Raw genomic sequence first — 15381 nt, forward strand, 5'->3', positions numbered from 1 at the left:
TCGACTCACTGCAACCTCTGCCCTGGGTTCAAGCGATCCCCCACCTTAGCCTCCTGAGTAGCTGGGACCACAGGTGTGTGCCACCACCCTCAACCAATTTTTTTTGGACTTTTAGTAGAGATGGGGTTTCACCATGTTGGCCAGGATGGTTTCAAACTCCTGAGCTCAAGTGATCTGCCCACCCTTGGCTTCCCAAAGTGCCGGGATTACTCTGGCCAGGCATGAGCCCCCACACATGGCTCCCAGCCCCCAACTTTTTGTATTGAAAAAAATTTTCAAACTTACAGAAAACTTGCTAAAATAGTATAATGAACAACCATATACCCTTCATTTAGTTTCACCAGTTAACATTTTGACACATTTATTTTATATAAAATAAATACATATGAGCACACACACATATTTCTGAACCATTTGAGATTTAGTTGTACTCATCATTAGATTTCATCCCTAATTTCCACAGCACATAAATTCAGTGGGATATATATTGCTCTACACAAACACACTACTAGCTTGCTCTTGGCAAAATTTAAATTATTACAAAAGTATTATCTAATACACTCCATATATAAGACTTTCCAATTATCCCATTAATGTCCTTTATAGCTGTTTTTGTTTGTTTGTTTGTTTGTTTGTTTTTTGAGACATAGTTTTGCTCTTGTTGCCCAGGCTGGAGTCCAATGGCGAGATCTCAGCTCCCTGCAACCTTCACCTCCCAGGTTCAAGCGATTCTCCTGCCTCAGCCTCCCAGGTAGCTGGGATTATAGGTGTGCACCACCACGCCTGGCTAATTTTGTATTTTTAGTAGAGATGGGGTTACTCCATGTTGGTCATTATAGCTGTGTTTTTTAATCAGTCATTGTACATTACATTCAGCTGTCGTATCTCTTGTTTCCTTTAAACTAGGACAGTTCCTACAACTTTTGTTGTTCTTTGTGTTGTTGATACTACTGAAGAATCTAGGCCAACTGATTTCAGAATGTCCCTTAGTTCTGATATATTGATTGTTTCCTTGTGATCTGATTCATGTTGAACATGTTTTCTAGGACTTTGGTAGGGCATCACACCATATCCCCTTGTCCCATCACTGGGGATAAGTTTGACCACTTGATAAGGTGTTGACCACCAGATTCCTTCCTCATAAAGATAATTTTTCCCGTCAGAATTAGTAAGTTATCTTGTTGACCTGTTCTTTGCCTCTTAAAGTTCAAAGCTTTTTCCAGTAGAACTTTAGTGTGAAGGACTGAGGTCCAGCGTGGACATGGGGCTGGTGTAGTTGTAAGTGGGGGAGGGAAGAGGTGCGGAAAGAGTCAGATGTATTGAGTACAATGAAGGGAATAAGCAGCATGTTGACACCTGGCAGATGAGGACCCTGCTGTGGTGGAGGGGAGCATTGGAAGAGAGAGTAGAGCCCCGGAAGAGAGAATGAAGTGCTAAGATAGAGAAAGCACGGGAAGGGAACTGTCTCTTGAGACCAGAAGGAACTTGGAGAATTTAGGAACCAGAAGTTCTAAAGGGGTCTGGGATGCAGTGCAGGTTGGGTACCAGGTAAAGGTAGTAAGGTAGACCGGCCAGATTGTGAAGGTGTAGTTAGGTTTCTTATAAAAAACCCTTCCTTCAGAGAGCACTTGACACCAAATTGCGTTACTGCCAATTTGTGGTAGCTTTAGTGTAGCTCTCCAGGGGCTGTCTGTACATTGCTGGTCAGAGAGTATAAATTTACCAGTGGATTTATATCTCTAAAGGATCCAGTATGACATCAGCACCCAGTTTTGTGACTGCCACAGAATGGAATCAAAAGTCATAGTCCTGGAGAAATCTTATGCCTGTAAATGAGCTGTGTTCCTTATTGATAGGACTTGGGACACATGCAGCCTTTCCAATTAAACGGCCAGTCAGTGACAGGACTGAGTTAGATCTGAGATAACACTTTGTTGTGGGAGCCTTGTTACTCAACAGAAAGACTGGGCAAGGCTGAAGGTGAGAGGAACCTTGGACATGGTGCTGAAGGGTGTCTGTGGGTGGGGGAGTGGGGACACGCCATGAGTGTCTATAAGGGAGGGAAAGGCCTGAAATGCTATGTCCTGCAATGTGCAGTGTCAAAGCGATGACCTGACAAGGGGCGGACTGCAGCTGGCACGTGCAGTGCTGGATCACTGCGTTCCATGGCCTGAAGAGACAGCCCCAGCCTCATGCAGTAGAAATCGGTTGTACAAGGAGGGGTTCTCTTTCCTGGCCTGTACTGAGTGTGCTTCCTTGATACCCTAAGGTCAATCAGATCCTAAAAAGCTCTCGGCTTGTCACGAACCAGTTATAATTATCTCTCCCTTTCTTGTTTCACCAGCAGCTGTAAAATACATATTAATGCTCAAAGAAACCCTACCAACTGATTTTACTGCCTTGATTTCAGAACAATAAAGATCTACCTTCCAACTCAAACATAATTAGGCTTGGCCCGTGTTCAGGCTTTGGCAGTAGCAGTGTTGTTGTTTGCAGTTTACACGCTATGTTCTTGGGTTCCTTCCTTTGGAGTTTATTTTATTCCCTTGGCCTGTTTCTGATAAGCCACTCCAACTGGTTGGACTTATGTGTATAAATGTTTAAAAGGAACATTTTGTGGTGTCTGTACATACCTTTCAGAGCAACAGAGTAGAGTTCTAGACCCTGTAACTGCCAGACTCTGAGCAGAAAGGTTCTTGGCTTTGTCTTTCTAGGCTGCAAAAATATGCTAATTCATCAACAGTGCCCCTTCCCCCAACACAGATCAGTGAGGAGATGGTGAGAGACTCTCAGCTTCCAGCAGCAGCGTCTAGCCAGCTGGTGGGGGGGTGATGTCTCCTCTCTTGTACCATTAGGTTTTGCAGTCTTAAGGGCCATGAAGTGACAGCTAGCAGAAAATGCTTCTGGCAGCTCTCAGAGAGCCCTCAGAATGAGGGGGCAGGGGAGGGGCTGTCTGCCTGTACACATAGCACAAGAGCCAGACCCAGAACCCTTGATGAATGGAGTAGCAGGCCCAAGACTCACTGCCCTGACCCATTTCAAATCTAACAGAAAGAATTCTGATAAACAGGTAAAGAAATGCAGAGACGAGTGAAAACTCTGCTTCGCGTGACTCTGCAGGTAAAGAGGGTGTTTGAAGTAGTCAGGTGCGTGACTTGTCTGACAGGTTTGAGTTGTTAGTGGCTCAGGACTTTTGAAAATTGTTCAGCCTAATTAGTTCTGATAATATGTGCGTGTCTGACGCAGGCCATAAAAATGGCTGTTTTAATCAGCTGTTGACATGCAAGGTCAGGCTGCAGCCTCCAGCGCAGACACCTGGAATACCAATGACTGCCATTTGAGAAGGAGGTGGGAAGAGAGACTCAGTGCTCCTCGTGGCTCTGTTTATTGTCTCTCTTCAGACCAGGAATAGGTTGGGCAGGTAGAGGGACTCGGCTAGCTAACAGGATAGTGTTTATTTGATATGTTAGACATTTTTTTTGTCATCATCATTACATGACATTGTTATTCTGCCTTCCCTGAGAGGATACAGACCTGGGTCCTATAGGTTCAGTCTTTGTGCTTGGTTTCCTGATGTGAAAACATGAAGCTATACCCTCATTCTGTGTGGTTTTAAGAATCTATGCAGGTAGGACTGAACCTGATAAAACTTCAAGAGATTTTCTTCTGATGTGACGAGTGAAGAAAACAGGTTTTTCTAGACAGGGCTCTGGAACGACGGAATGATGATGAATGTACTGAAAACATTTGTTAACTTTTATTCCCTAATTCTCCTACCTTAGAGTAAGGCCAGAGCAGAAACGGCGCTAGGTTCACGTCACTTACATGTCTGAGTACCTGATGAGAGCTCACCTCTGTTGACAAGTGTAGCTGGAACAAGTTGAGAAGGCGAAGGCTGAAGAAGTAAAAGATGCATTTCCTTATCTCAGGCAGTTTACAGTGCAGTATAATTGAGGACACAGGATCTAAAAAGGCGCCTGATCTAGCTGGACAAAGCTAGTGACATGCAGCCCCACAGTGACTCGCTAATTAGAATCAGTGTTTGTTGGTCCCTTGGCCATTGAAGCCAAATGGGGCTCTTTGGGAAAGGGTCTGTTGTCAGCCCAGTGGCTTTGGCATTTGTAAGACAGCATTGGCATCTTGGAGGGAGTGTACCTTGGTTTCAAAGTAAGAGCCGTCCATTGCAGATCCCAATTTTTGGGTTTGCTGTTTCTATACTGGTATGTTGACACTGGTGCATATAAATACTTTAGATTTCTTCACATACACCAGCTGCTATAGATACTGGCTTTGAGCCTTGAAAAACCAAGTATTTTCCATAGTGTACTTTCAATGACTAATTCTCCCCAACTTTTATAACAGTTGCCCATTTTTGGTTTTTTGTTGTTGTTGTTTTGTTTTGTTTTTGAGACGGAGTCTCACTTTGCTGCCAAGGCTGGAGTACAGTGGCGCGACCTCAGCTCACTACAACCTCTACCTCCTGGGTTCAAGCAATTCTCCTGTCTCAGCCTCCCGAGTAGCTGGGACTACAGGCGCATGCCACCACTCCCGGCCAATTTTCCCATTTTTTAGTAGAGATGGGGTTTCACCATACTGGTCAGGCTGGTCTCCACCTCCTGGCCTTAGGTGATCCATCCGCCTCGGCCTCCCAAGGTGCTGGGATTACAGGCGTGAGCCACTGTGCCTGGCCCCAGCAGTTGCCTGTTTTTAATGGTCAGAGTAGCCTAAAGGCAGCCATGGTGTACTTAACCATGTACTCCTTGCCCGTGTTGTGAGTACTGGGTTACACCCACCTCAGATGGGGAGAAAATGACAAATTGTTTGAGAAAACATCTTTGCTAGCTGAGTTTCTTAATCAGAAAGGAAGAGGAAGAGGGGAGCAGATGGAACAAGTCCTCTTGCCCTGCAGTTGAGAACAGCAGGGACAAGAAGGCCAGCAGGGTTAGCTAGTGTCTGTGTCTCTTCTACATGTCAGGAAGGACAAGGGGCCTGCTTGTGAGAAAACCTCACTGCCCAAGATGGCATTTCCCCCACTTTGGGAAAATCACGTTCTCTTCTGATACGCCTAACAGGTTGCTGTTATGGGCTGTGTGCTGGTCTTGGTAGCACTAAGTATATTAAGGTAGGTTTGGCCTTCGTGGTCTAAAGCTAAACTGCTAAGGGAGATTAAGTTTGTCCCCGCTCTGTGGTGACCTGGAACAAGTTGTTACTTGGTTCACCATCCACTGCTTGAGCTCTGCAGAGCTGCAGAGTGTGCCTCAGTCCCAGAAGATGAAGACGATGGGCCAAGGGGTGGGCCATGGTAAAATGTTGGCATTTGCAGAATCTTGGTTAGAGTATACCCAGTTTTGACCCGGTTTCTGCAATCACCTTCCCTTTCTCTCCTCCTTTTGAATCGCAGACTCTGGCCTGGTTGTCCCAAGTGTTTCCTATGAGCTGCATAAAAAGCTGTTGTCCGTGGCTGAGAAGCATGGGCTGACCCTGGAGCGGAGACTGGAAATGACAGGCGTGTGTGCCAGTCAGATGGCACTGACCCTCCTTGGAGGACCCAACAGGTAACTGCCTGTAAACTGGCAAGGACTCAATGTGGAGTGAGGGTGCTGTGCCTGGCCACGACCACAGTGCCTCTCGTATGCACACACAAGTTCATTGGGCAGTTTCTGCTTATCTGATGGGAGTATCTCTGAAGTCACTTTCCTGCTGTAGATGCTGCCAGGTTTCTTTGTTTGCCCCTGCTCAGACCCATCTCCTCGACATCCTCATTCTTCTTCTAGCAAGCTACCTTTTGACCCTCTCTTTCCTGATAGCAGCCATCTGGCTTGAGACTCCTGGCAACTATAGAAGCCTTCCTTCCAGGAACCTTCGGAGACCTGGCCTTTGACACTCATCATTTACTTCACGTGGCTGGGATGCAAATCAGTCTCTGTACCCGAGAGCTTCCAGAACCACATTGACAACTGGGTAGGGGAGGTAGTTTGGCACCTTCCCACCTGCCCCTTAGGCTCAGACATCAAGGGCAGTGCCTTATTTTATTTGCAGACAGACTGATACCACATGCCAGACCTTCTGTTAGTCACGGGGGACCTGAAGAAGAAAAAAATACTGTGCTTTTCCTCCAGTAGCCCAGTTAGGTCTCTAGAAAGTATAGTCCTGTGGTAGAGGAAACACAGTTCTCCAGTAAGCCATATTACTGCCCCCAGCTGGAGAAACCAGTCACCCATCTGGAGCAGTGGCATCCAGGCTGAGCCCTGACGAACAAGGGGTGATTAATGTGGGCAAGCAAGAAAGAAGAAGGTATTCTTTTTTTTTGAGACAGATTCTCACTCTGTCACCCAGACTGGAGCGCAGTGGCATGATCTTGGCTCACTGTAGCTTCTGCCTCCTGAGCTTTAGCCTCAGCCTCATGAAGTAGCTGGGACTGCAGGCGCGTGCCGCCATGCACAGATAATTTTGTGTGTTTTTGGTAGAGATAGGGTTTCGCTATATTGTCCAGGCTGGCCCCAAACTCTTGGCCTCAGGTAATCTGCCCACCTTGGCCTCCCAAAGTGCTAGGATTACATGTGTACGCCGTTGCACCTGGACAAGAAGAGGTATTCTAAGTACAGGGAGTAGCATGTGCCAAGGGCAAAGAAAATCAAGAGACCACAGAACTGCTGGCAGTCCGTAAGTCATTCTGCGTGGCTGGAAAGTAGGGCCTCAGTGCAGCTGAGTGGTAGGGACCTGCTAAAGGGATTTCAGTAGAGCTATGACATGGTTAGTCTTGTGTTTTAAAAAGATGATTTTTAGCTACGGTGAGGACAGTAGATTCAATGGAGGCCAGACTGAAGGCAGTGAGATCAGGTAGAAAACTGAGCCAGGGCCCAAATGATGGTGGCCCAACTAGGCAAGCAGAGATCAGAAGAGTGGACACATCAGGTTTGGTGGTGCATGCCTACAATCCCAGCTGCTCCAGAGGCTGAGGTGGGAGGATTGCTTGAGCCCAGGAGTTCAAGGCCAGCCTGGGCAACATAGTGAGACCTTGTCTATCTCTTAAAAAGAAAAAGAGAAGGTCAGGCGTGGTGGTTCACACCTATAATGCCAGCACTTTGGGAAGCCAAGGCGGGCAGATCACAAAGTCAGGAGATCGAGACTATCCTGGCCAATGTGGCGAAACCATTTCTCTACTGAAAATATAAAAATTAGCCAGGCATGGTGGCAGACACCTGTAATCCCAGCTACTAGGGAGGCTGAGGCAGGAGAATCACTATTGAACCTGGGAGAAGGAGGTTGCAGTGAGCTGAGATCATGCCACTGCCCTCCAGCCTGGCAACAGAGCGAGGCTTCATCTCCCCCCACCCCTCAAAAAAGGATCTGAAATTCAGAGGGTCTGAGCTGATGCTAGAGATTTTGGAGTTGTCAGCTTGTAGATGAGATCATATAAGGAGAAGGTATGAAAAGAAAGGGCCTAGGGTAGGATTCTGGGGTACATCAGCATGTCAGACACAGTTATAAGGATGAAGAAGAAAGCCAGAGAGGTCAGAAACCAAGAGGGTAGTGTGTAAAAACCAAGGAAATAGTATTTGAAGAAAAAAGGGGCTGGGTGTGGTGGCTCACACCTGTAATCCTAGCACTTTGGAAGGCCAAGGTGGGCAGATCGCAAGGTCAGGAGTTCGAGACCAGCCTGGCCAACGTGGTGAAACCCCGTCTCTACTAAAAATACAAAAATTAGCCAGGCGTGGTGGCTGGCACCTGTAGTCCCAGCTACTCGGGAGGCTGAGGCAGGAGAATTGCTTGAACCTGGGAGGCAGAGGTTGCAGTGAGAAGTTGCAGTGAGCTGAGATTGGGCCACTACACTCCAGGCTCGGCGACAGACTGAGGCTCCATCTCAGAAAGAAGAAAGGAATAGCCAGCAGTGGTACTGCTGAGAGATCAGTCAGAATTAGAGTTGACAAGTGCCTGTTGGATTTGTCAGTAAAGAGGACTTGGGCAACCTTGTGGGAGAGTGGTGTCCGGAGTGGGGAGGTGGCTTCCAAGGGGCAGGGCAGATCTGGGTTCAGTGGGGCAAGGAAAGCTTCCTTTCCCTGAACAGTACTCACAGATCCAAAGCCTCACGTGATAGGATCTTGGAATAGTTCCGTTTGGGAAAGGGATCCTGGTCTTTGGCTTGTGCTTCCAGGCATGGTGTCTGGGGTCTGTGCCAGAAAACTGATACTTCATATAAATCCTGTAGCTCCTCACTCCAAGCTCTTTTCTTTCTCTGGGCCTGATAATGTTGTGTTTGAATGGAAGGCATCTCCTCATTCTGAAGCGATCTTGATTCAAGCAGGCTTAGCCCAAGCCGGATGTAAGATTTCCACCTCCCTCATCCTACTTGAGTTGGGGGTGGGAGTGTTAGTTTTTCCTTGTCCCTTTAGGCCTGCTTCCTAGCTGTTAGATCCCTGGGCTCTCCTGTGGGAGAAGGACCAGGGAAATGCCTACATGAGGGGTAGTGTGAGGTGCCCTCTGAAAGAGCATCAGTCCCCTGGATCTGGTGTCTCCTGCACATCCTCCCAGAGCCACTGTTGGGGGCATTTGGAGACTATTAAATGGCTTCCCAGAAACAGCAGTTTTGGGGCAGGAGTCTGATGTCCTTACCAAGTCACAGTCCTCTCTAGCCAGCCCCTTGTGCCAGTCTTTCCTCTCAGTGTCTGAACTGTCAGAAGGCCCATCTCCTGTACTTTGTAAGCAGTTGCTGATGCTGAGAAATCAGACCTGTAGTTAGTGATCTTTAAGTTTAATATATGTCAAGTGCCATGTAGCTTTCACATCATGATTCAATGTGGTCCTCGTAACTTCACCTCAAAGCCAAATAATAGCCCTGTGTTTTAAGATGAGCACACTGTGGCTCAGAGAGCTGAGGGACTTGCCCACGTGACACTGCTGGTACACAGTCCAGCCAGGCCTCTGATCCACACAGGTCCGTTTCCAGTGCCCATATACTCTACGCCTTGCTGCTGGCTGGGTGTGTAAATGCTGTGCTCTGCTTCGATTCTTTTGACTGGGGGCAGGAGAGGTGTGTCTCCCTGAGAGGAAGAATCCCTTTAGGGAACAAAGTGAGTCAGATGCCACAACTCTGCAGCATCCTCTGAAGGAATTTATTTTTTTCCCATTGTCCCAAACCCCAGCCTCACGTCATTGCATTTCTATTGCATTTATTTCCTCTAAATGCAAAAATGGGAAGGCAAATGGTTTGGTGTCTAGAATGTAAGAGTAGATTAATTCTCCAAAGTGTGTTTGGGAATGGGGAAGTTTTGACCCTCTTAGCTTGACAGCATCTTGTCATCTTCCTCCCTGTGGGAAACCGGTAAGTGACTATCACTGCTCCGCCACTAGGCAGGGACCTATGGCCATCCATCTGCTCCCTATCTTGCTGCCCCGTGAGCCAGCTGTGCTGCCTATGAGTTGGGCACAGCTCTGGGGCTAATCCTCCTTATCTCCTTACTTGTGGCTCCTCTGAGTCCAGAGAAGTCTCAGCTTTGAATAGCAGGAAACTGGAAGTACCTACTGCATCCTAGGCAGCTGCTAGCATGGGAGGACAGGTAGCCCTTAGCCTGCTGCCCCCTGCATGGTCAGCACTGATTGAGCACCTTTGTGTTGGGCACTGCTAAGTGCTGGACATCCAACAGTCCACACAGCATCCTATGAAATAGGCGCTGTTCATACCTGTGGCATTGCTTTCTTCAGCTTCAGTAGGCTACTGAGCTCAGTAAAGAAAACTGGGGTTGGCAAGTGATTGAGGAGAATTGAGAGCTGTGGCACTTGCTGTGAGTTTATTAGTTGAGAGGTAAATGCTTGAGCCAGAGTAGTCCCCGCAGAGGTTAGCCTTGAGCTAGATCTTCAAGAAAAGGCGAGCCAGAGTTTGGAAAGTGAAAGGCTTTCTGGGCAAGGGACATAGTCTGAGCATAAGCAGGAGAGAGCCTTACAAGTGCAGGAGAGAATGAGACCAGCCCTGCTGGAGTGGAGCAGGCTCGTTGTTAGGGAAGAAGAGCAGAGAAGGCTGCAGAGGAACTACTGAGTGTTCATGGGTCAGAAAAATGGTGTTCTGGCAACACTGTTGTGTGGAGCAAGATCTGGCTGAACCACTTAGTGGGAAGACCCAGCAATGGCGTGACGCTGGGGTTTGGGACAATGGGAATGACACCCTGTAGACCTGGCCTGCAGTGGGTTCTTCCCCCTCTGGAGTCTGCGACTTGGCGAGCAGTGGGTAAGAGATCTGAGAGCAATAGGTGCTACATGGTATAGAGCGCAAGGGATTGGCAAGTCTGCTGATACTGCTTCTTCACCCTCTTTTCCAGGTTGAATCCCAAAAATGTTCACCAGAGGCCTACAGTGGCTCTGCTGTGTGGACCTCACGTGAAGGGGGCTCAGGGTATCAGCTGTGGAAGGCACCTAGCCAACCATGATGTCCAGGTCATCCTTTTCCTGCCTAACTTCGTCAAGATGCTGGAATCTATCACCAATGAGCTGTCGCTCTTCAGCAAGACCCAAGGCCAACAAGTGTCTAGCCTCAAAGGTGAGCGCGCATGCAGGCTGAGACGAAGGCCGCCTCCCTCCTTGGCAGTTTGATGGTCTCATCGTGCCACCCTGTGGCGACAGATGGAAAGGCACTCCATGTGTGAGGATGCCGCTCTGCCTCTAAGGAGTCTTAGAAAGGCGGTACGCTACTTCCATTACCCTTCTCCCCCTCCCACTACTCAGAGGAGGAGCTGGGGACCCACTGGTCCGTTCTACAAATCTTTTTTGAGCAGGCACTCTTCCTGATGCTGGGCATACGGCAATAGATTTTTTAAAATCCATTCTTCCGTGGAGCTTACCGTCTGGTTAAGAGGAACAAACACACAGATAGGTAACATTTGTGTAATTGTAGTAAGTGATATGGAGAAAAATGAAGCAGGGAGAGGAGCCATGTTGGAGGATTGGGTGGAGAATAGGAGACTTGGACATTTCAGGGTCAGGTCATGATGGGCCTTGGGGATGACCACAAGGATTTGGGCTTTTACTGTGGGTGAGATGGGGAGTCACTGACGGAATAAGTAGAGGAATGATATAATGAAATTTAGGTCCCACATGGGATCCTGGGTGCTGTCTGAGAGTGGACTACACAGAGGAGTCCACAGAGGTGGCAAGATGCTGTTGTGATCACGGAGAGACAGATGATGGTGGCTGAGACAGGGTGGCAGTGGCGGAGGCGGTGAAAGTGGTTCATTTCTAAGTCAGTTTTGGAGATAGAATCCACAGATTGGATGGATGAGGGGTGGGAGAAAGAGAAGAGTTGGGAATGGCTCCAAGGTTTTTGGCCTGAGTAACTGAGGTGTGATCACTGAGATGGGAAAACGTGATGGAGAAGGTTTGGGGAGGAACAGAGAAGCTCCGGAAGAGACACCTATTGGATATGCAGGTGGAAATGTGCACAGGGAAGGAGTTACATGAATCTGAAGTGAAAGGATTCAGCCTAGAGTTAGAAGCCATAGGGAGTATTTAAGCCATGATGAGCCTGAATATGCTGTCACATAGGAAGAGAGTAGATACAGAAGTTGGAAAACTGAGCTCTTTATTTAGAAGTCGGGGAGTAAAGAACATAACCAAGGAGATGAAGCAGGCAGGAATGGTGAGTGAGGAAGAAAACCAGGAGAGAGTGGCAGCTGAATGCCAAGTGAGGAAAGGAGCATGTGATCAGCTGCGTCAACAAGCCCCACTCTAGGTTAAGGTCAAAGGAAGACAGAATCAACCACTGATGTGGCAGCGTGGAGGCCCCTGGTGAGTGTAGTCTGGAGTGGAGTGGTGGGACAGTCTGACTGCAGTGGGTTTAAGTGAGAACGTCAGGAAGAATTGGAGAGAGCAAATGTGGCCCAGAGACAGGGCTTCACTGTGGTCACATAGTGCGTCAGCAGCAAAGCCTGGACCAGAACCTTTGCCTCCTGAGTCTTGGGCCAGGCTCCTGTGGGCACACAGAGGTTAGGATGCCACTCTCACTCTTGAGAGCCTCATGGCCCACAGGGACTCCCCATGGTGGCACATTCTAAGCAGGAAAGCTGTGAGTCTCTAGCTAAGAAATGCCATTATTCTAGGCTGGAGCTGGGAAGGGGGCCTGGTGTGGGTTCCCCTTCTTGAAATCTTTAACATGATGCCCCCTTCCAGGCAGTTCTTCCTCTGGCTGCTCCAAAGGTTTTCTATCCCATCTGCTCCAGGACACAAGTCTGAGAATGACCATTAAGTTTGGTCTGATTTCTGCTATTCTCAGTTTAACCTCTAAGGCCAGTACAGGATCTACATACTTGTTGAGACATCCTTTTCCAGTACTGTCCCAGAAGCCTGGTTAGAGCAGAGGAGCCTGGGAGAACAGTAATAGGTACCCTCTTAATTCTTAATTAAGGCTGGCTGAGTGGCGGACCCATTCCTATGAGATAATGAGAGGGCCGGAGAGGACAGGCTTGCTAGAGTAGAAGGAGTAGGCCAGCCCCGGGCGCCTCATGAACTCCGGGAAGGCAGAGTCCACTGTCAAGTTGGCCATCACAGGGAAGCCCAAACTCAGGCCCTGGATATACAGAGGTGTGCCTGAGAAGGCAGAGGAGGTGAGGGCTTTGTACCCTGAGAAGCTCCGCACACTCAGCAGGACCATGGTTCATCCTGAGAACTCCAGGAGGGCAGTTGTCTGCTGGGCTGACATGCATTTGGTCTCTAGCACTCAGCCCAGCCAGGCCTGGCAACTCCTAGGGCAGTGCCCTGGCCCAGCTTTAAGAAGGCCAGCCTGTGGACAGGCATCAGAGTGGTGTCTGGAAAACAGACATCCTTGGGGTGACCTGGGCCCTAGTCCCAACCGGGGGCTGCTCTCTGCTTACAGGGATTTTCAGATGGCTTTCTTTTCACCTGCAGATCTGCCCACTAGCCCTGTGGACTTGGTCATCAACTGCCTGGATTGCCCCGAGAACGTCTTCCTGCGGGATCAGCCCTGGTACAAGGCAGCTGTGGCTTGGGCCAACCAGAACCGGGCACCAGTACTCAGCATAGACCCTCCGGTGCATGAAGTTGAACAGGGCATTGATGCCAAATGGTCACTGGCACTGGGCCTGCCTCTGCCACTGGGGGAGCACGCAGGCCGTATCTATCTGTGTGACATTGGCATTCCCCAGCAGGTCTTCCAGGAGGTGGGCATCAACTACCACTCGCCCTTTGGCTGCAAGTTTGTCATCCCACTGCACTCTGCCTAGAGGGTTCCTGCACAGGCAGGACTCTGCTGTCCCCTGCTGTTCCTGAGGACAAACGCCTTAAGGATTTGAAGCTTCACGGACCTTGTTGTTAAAAGTTTTTCTCTCTTGGGTTTGATTCTTCTGTGAGAGAACAGAACTTACTTAAAACTGACCTGTCACTTGCCCTGAGCCAGGGAAGTCTTTCCCACTGGGTTCCGGGCACGCGGCGGGCTGAGTGTGCAGCCCCTCCAGGGCATCTCTACCCTCAGCCCCCTGCACGCCAGGCGGGCCTTTGTTTACAGACGTAGGCAGCTCTCAGACTGTGTTTCAGGTTTACAGCCACTGGGCCTGGGCACACACATTGAGGAGTGGGCCAGGTCCTGTCTGGGGGCCTGTACCGGCTCTTATTTCAGAGCTTGTGGCTTTGTGTCTCCCCTGCTTTCCCCACGCAGACAGCCCTTCCTCTAATCACGCAGAACCAGCTGCGCGGCAGCTGTCCACCAGAGGGCAGACCTGCGCTCTCCATTCATTTCCAGGTCTGTGACAGACCAGGCCTTCCCTTACCTACATCAGAAGTTGATTTGGGGGCTTCTGACCCTTTCTCCTGAGCTGATACAAGTTTTATGCTGATTTTTCCAAGGATTCCTCCCTCCTTTCCCCTCCATCACTCAGAGGTAGGGAAGGGACGGCATTAGGATGGTGTTTCTGTGTTGGGATTTTATGTTGTTCTGTCGTCTTCAGCACAGGTAGTATAAGGTTATATTACTGTAGAACCACAGTGCCCATCTTGCCAGCAGTGCCCGCCCCCACCCCCAAAGCTGAGCAGGCCAAGACTTTGCCTAGTCTGGGGCCAGACCCTTCAGATGGGGATATCCCTGGGGGAGCCTGGTGCTGAGCCAGAAGAGGCTTCCTGGTGCTTCTGTTCTAGGCTACCACTCCCCCACCCCTTTGCCTGCACATACATGCTCCACCTACTCTTTCGTCCCCTCTGCCCTTCCTCTGAAATGGTCCTTTGCAGCTATCATTCCCAGAGCAGGGTGCATGGGCTCCCTTGCTTGGACTCCACCTGGCTCTTAAAACATCTGGGCTTTGAACCCTTTACAGTTGTCCAGTCCAGATGGGTAGGCTTGAGGCCAGCACCCTGTCTCAAAGATGGCAAAATGAGGCCAGTTCTGGATGAGCTAGCTGGTGTGGGGTCCAACCATAGGAACTTCAGATCCTAAGGCGCTGAGCCCCAGGGCCTTCCCAGGCCTAGGCCCTGGAGGCTGGTGGAACAGGAGCTATGCCTGGAACCCTGGCAGGGATCCCGGCCAAGGACTTGTGCTTAAGCCTGCTTTGGGGCTTTGGGCTTCTGCTGTGTTTGCCCAGAGTGGCTGAGCAGGTGGATGGGTGGACAGGGGCTCACCAAGGATTGTGGACACAGGGTAGGCCCTGGTGCCATAGGTTTCAGGCTGCTATCACTTTTCTTGTAGGAGCACAGCCAGAAGCAGATGAGCCAGGGTAGAGGGCTGGCCCCTCCTCTTATCTTCCCATGAGTGTTAAATTGTCTCCAGTGGTGGGAAGAGGCCAGGGCACTATAAGCCTCATGCTGTGTATTTGAGCCTCTTCTCACTCCTGGGGCCAAGCAGCCCCCAGGCTGGGGCCCTCTCTTTAGAGGCAGGGCCACAATATGAGGCGCAGTCTAGGTTGCAGGCATAGGCAGGTTCTGGCTGCCTGTTAATACAGTTAGGCCTCCCGAGTAGGAACAGTGAGAAACAAGCTAGAACAACCCTGGCCCAGGAGACTGCTCTCTCCAGCAAGATCCAGGGATGCCAGCCTTAAGGGGCCACTGGGAGTTTGTACCCAAGCTTCTCACTCCTCTCTCCCCAGGGGGCATTGGGACTTGTCCCTTCCCTCATCCTCAGCCTGGGCCTTCCACAGAGGTATTAAAGTATGATTCCTGTCTTCAGTTCTTTTCAGGGGCATCCTGCCTATAGTACCCAGTTCCCAAGGAGCCCCCAGTCACGTGGTGAAGCCTAGCACTCATGCAGCTCTTAGGGAACCAAAAACCAGCACTGAAATAAAGCTGAATGACTGAGTCCTGTGCCGTGTGAATTGTTTTTGTCGTAAGGTGCTGCCTACCCCAGCCTAGGAGCCCGCCCCACTTGCCTCCTGCCCTCAGCAGACCATAGTTGTT

The 15381-nt window shown here is 49.6% G+C and overlaps 1 protein-coding gene across 2 annotated transcripts in view; it reads left to right on the forward strand.

Annotated features, from left to right (window-relative positions):
• Window positions 1-15283, forward strand: part of EDC3 (enhancer of mRNA decapping 3) — a 63270-nt gene extending 47987 nt beyond the window's left edge. Inside the window, exons 6-8 of one of the 2 annotated variants that reach the window (XM_017521118.2) lie at window positions 5402-5555; window positions 10314-10531; window positions 12892-15283. In XM_017521118.2, the coding sequence (XP_017376607.1) occupies window positions 5402-5555; window positions 10314-10531; window positions 12892-13226 (707 nt within the window). In that variant the 3' untranslated portion in view covers window positions 13227-15283. The remainder of the gene's footprint in view (window positions 1-5401; window positions 5556-10313; window positions 10532-12891) is intronic. The other variant, XM_017521117.2, reaches the window with a different exon arrangement.
• The last annotated feature ends 98 nt before the right edge of the window (window positions 15284-15381 follow it).

Source organism: Cebus imitator, unplaced genomic scaffold (assembly GCF_001604975.1).
Source record: "Cebus imitator isolate Cc_AM_T3 unplaced genomic scaffold, Cebus_imitator-1.0 Scaffold962, whole genome shotgun sequence".
Lineage (NCBI taxonomy): Eukaryota > Metazoa > Chordata > Mammalia > Primates > Cebidae > Cebus > Cebus imitator.